Source organism: Aplysia californica, unplaced genomic scaffold, assembly GCF_000002075.1.
Source record: "Aplysia californica isolate F4 #8 unplaced genomic scaffold, AplCal3.0 scaffold00022, whole genome shotgun sequence".
NCBI classification, from domain to species: Eukaryota; Metazoa; Mollusca; class Gastropoda; order Aplysiida; family Aplysiidae; genus Aplysia; species Aplysia californica.
The window spans coordinates 395999-399466 of record NW_004797292.1 but is presented as its reverse complement, the minus strand read 5'-3'; the positions used below and the strand labels follow the sequence as shown (position 1 = coordinate 399466).

The 3468-nt window shown below is 42.9% G+C and overlaps 1 protein-coding gene across 1 annotated transcript in view; it reads right to left on the bottom strand.

Moving 5' to 3' along the window:
- Positions 1-3468, bottom strand: part of LOC101848406 — a gene marked incomplete in the record, with an annotated part of 65621 nt that overhangs the window by 10944 nt on the left and 51209 nt on the right. The window contains 2 exon segments of the mRNA XM_013087882.2: positions 1163-1218; positions 3141-3240. Coding sequence (XP_012943336.1) covers positions 1163-1218; positions 3141-3240 — 156 coding nt within the window.

Genomic DNA, 3468 nt, shown 5'->3' with positions numbered 1-3468 from the left:
GAGAGGGAGGGAGGAAGGGAGAGAGAGAGACAGAAAGAGGGAGACAGAGGGAAAGAGAGAGAGAGCGAGAAAGAGAGAGAGAGAGAGAGAGAGAGAGAGAGAGAGAGAGAGAGAGAGAGAGCTCTCCTGGATCGTTCGACTGCTTTACAAAACTTACCATTCGCCCACCACAACAAGACAAACACCACAAGCACTTCCATAGCGGCTCACAGCAGCGACCAACCCTGATGTGAATCTACCATAGACGAACGCAGGACAAGAGGAAGGCACCGTATTAGTAAGCACTGCCAGGAACAACGGAATGTTGTTTACCTAATGGTGCAAAATGAAGGTTTTCTTTATGAGGCTTCTACGGTCGGATCTTAATTTTGATCAAAGTGCGAATCGCAAAAGCGCCAAGATCAAAGATAGGGCCCCTTTGAACCCAACATGAGCAACCGAACACTCGCTGCGGGCTGTTAGAGCTGGTCAGCTGAGACAATATTTGCACGTACCGCCGATTGGTGTATTCAAACATGACGTTAAGTAACAGATTACGATTAAATATACACACATGTGTTATTGGATTACCGTGCTCATATAGCATATTTCCGTCAACAAAAAAATGTAGCCTTCTGCTAATAAAACACATTGACGTTTGACAACTGTTATGACCGGAGCAGCCTCGCAACTGTCTTTTTTCATCGTTTTTTTCTGACACCACCCCCATCCCCCATATTTCTCTCTATCTTTTCTTTGACTTATATTCTTCTTCTAGCGTTACCTCCTCCCTCCCCTTCTACCCTTTTGGTGCTTTTCCTCTTCTTCTAACCTCTGTATTGTTCTCAGCCATTATTAATGTTTTTCTTTTCCAGTTATCTAACCCATATAATTGAGATCCCTTATGCATTTAGCTGTTGTCGTCGATGTTGCTTTTGTTGTTGTTGTCGTTGTTGTTGTTGTTGTTGTTGTTGTTGATGTATTTTCGTCTTTGCCGTTTTTTCTTATTACGCTGCCGCTGTCGAGACCTCATGACTTTACGTTTGCCCCCCCCCCCCTCCCCCGCTTTAACACTGAACCCAAATCTGACATCTTTTTGTTCCGTTCCCAGAGTGTCACAGAGTGTCAACCAATTTAAGTGTTTCATAAACTCTACATCAATAATCAAAATTATGTTTCCTACCTCTGTCTCAAACTTCATCTGAGCAGTCCTTGGACGCTGACGGAAATACTTGAGGGCTGAGGATAGAATAACAGAAAAACATTAGCTCTGCTGTTACAATTATTGTTGCTGTTATTGTGTGCGTGAATGTATGTGAGTGTTTGTGTGTGTGTGTGTGTGTGTGTGTGTGTGTGTGTGTGTGTGTGTGTGTGTATGTGTGTGTGTGTGTGTGTGTGTGAGAGACAGAGATAGAGAGAAAGAGAGAGAGAGAGAGAGAGAGAGAGAGAGAGAGAAAGAGAGAGAGAGAAAGAGAGAGAGAGAGAAAGAGAGAGCGAGAACGAGAGAGCAAAAGAGAGAGAAAGAGAGAAAGAGAGAGAGAGAGAGAGAGAGAGAACGAGAGAGCAAGAGAGAGAGAGAATGGTTTAGCCACTTCCCTTCAAGGCCCGGGAATAGTGTTATGGAGCAGGTGTAAGAGTAAACGTGCATTCCCGCGTTCCATAAATCTCAGTGTATAAGAAATAAAACTCATTGAAGGCGACTTTTTTTTAAGTAAGGGGTTTGGTCACGTTGTTGTCCCCCTCTCAATCGCCAACACTATCGACCCTACAATGTATGTGAGGTAAGCGATAATGAGCTGATCTCGTGGAGACTTATGAGTTTACAAAACACCGCTCTCCTCTTCACACTCTTAAAATCTTTTTTTTTAAAATTTCTCTCAGCCACTCCAACTTGGTGGATTGGAGAAAATAAACTAATTAGCTACCTTTAGAGGTTAAAAAACCCCCAAAAACATAGATATGCAGAAATAAGACCAATAAGTGGAAAGATGGCCGCAGATGCAAGAAGGGAAGGGGTGAGGGAAGGGGATGGGGAAGTCGGTTGGGGAGGGGGGAGAAGGGTATGGGAGGGATGATGGGTTGGATAGGGTGTGAAGGGTTTACTGTTCCAACCCGAGCCAGAGTCACCGCCTCTTCTATCATTGTTGCTGTCATTGTCATGTTACAGTGTGACAAGAGCTAAATTTCAACTGGAAGAGGATATGATAATAGTACCACCAAAGAGAAGAGGGGGGGAACAGGAAATACGCGAGTGCCGTACAACTGCCAGAACCATTAATTATTAATGCAAAAAAGGACGGGAAACAAAGGCCTCTTTGTGACGCAGCATGGGCACATTCGGTGAAACACCATGGGCACGTGAAAGTGCCTCAGGCTAATTCATTTGGTACGTTAGGCATTAACCATTGCATTACGCAAATCTCACTACAATAGAAATTACGGCATGGGATGTACTAGAAAACAAAGATAAAAAAAGAGTAAATATATTTTTATAACACGGCGCGGAGCAGACATCAGAACATACAAGGCAAAAATGCAGTTATCAAAAGCAAAATTTTAAGTACATGTAAAACGCTCGAGCTCTGTCAATAAATCGTTACCCCAGAATTACAAAGTTCTGTCTGCTCAGTGCCCATTTGCTCAGTACTCAGTTTTGAGTAATTTGACGAAACAATTTTTTTATTTTCACAGCCTGTCAAGCTTTTTTGAATGCATATCTTTGAGTATCTTGATAACGACTGATAATAATCCTAGATTTTGATGGAGCAGACAGAACGTTAAATGGTTTCTGATCTCATGGTCTTAGTAACTTAAACTGTCAGACAGACTTTGTAATTCTGAGGTAGTGAAATGTGTGTACTTGCTCCTTTAGGAAAGAAATAGAGAACAGCCTTCAGCATCAAAAGGCACTCCTGTCTACTCTCCATTTTAGGCTCTCTGTTAGCTCACTTGGTATCATGCTGGACTACAGAGGGGATGGTCCAGGTTCGAATCTCCTGGTTCTTGAACTCCGGTCGTTTTGTAGAGATTTCAAGGCTTGAGTCTCAAACCTTTTGGCTCGGTCCTATCGGAGAGGTACGTTACATTTGGAGGTCCCGTCTCTTAAATAATTAATAATGTTGACAGGTGCGTTTAACCCATACATTTACTAACTTACTCACCATTTTGCATTTCAGGTTGATCGGAAAAGCTTTGCTCCAGAGAGGTCATCGGTCTGGCTTTGGCCTCATTCACTTCCGCCTCCGTGAGTAAACCTCCAGACTGAACAAGAATAACAGCGTTGACAATAAGTTCTGAGTGAGATACCAATTGGCCTAAACTGACACAAAAACACGTTCATAACAAACTAACAGAGCAGAAGAAATAGAGACGCTGCAGATTTGAGAATAAACGAACCCACAAACACTAACGATCATCCACTCACAAGCACACAGGCACAAGAACACACACATACGTACAGAGCATAACTATATATGAAAGCGCGCACAC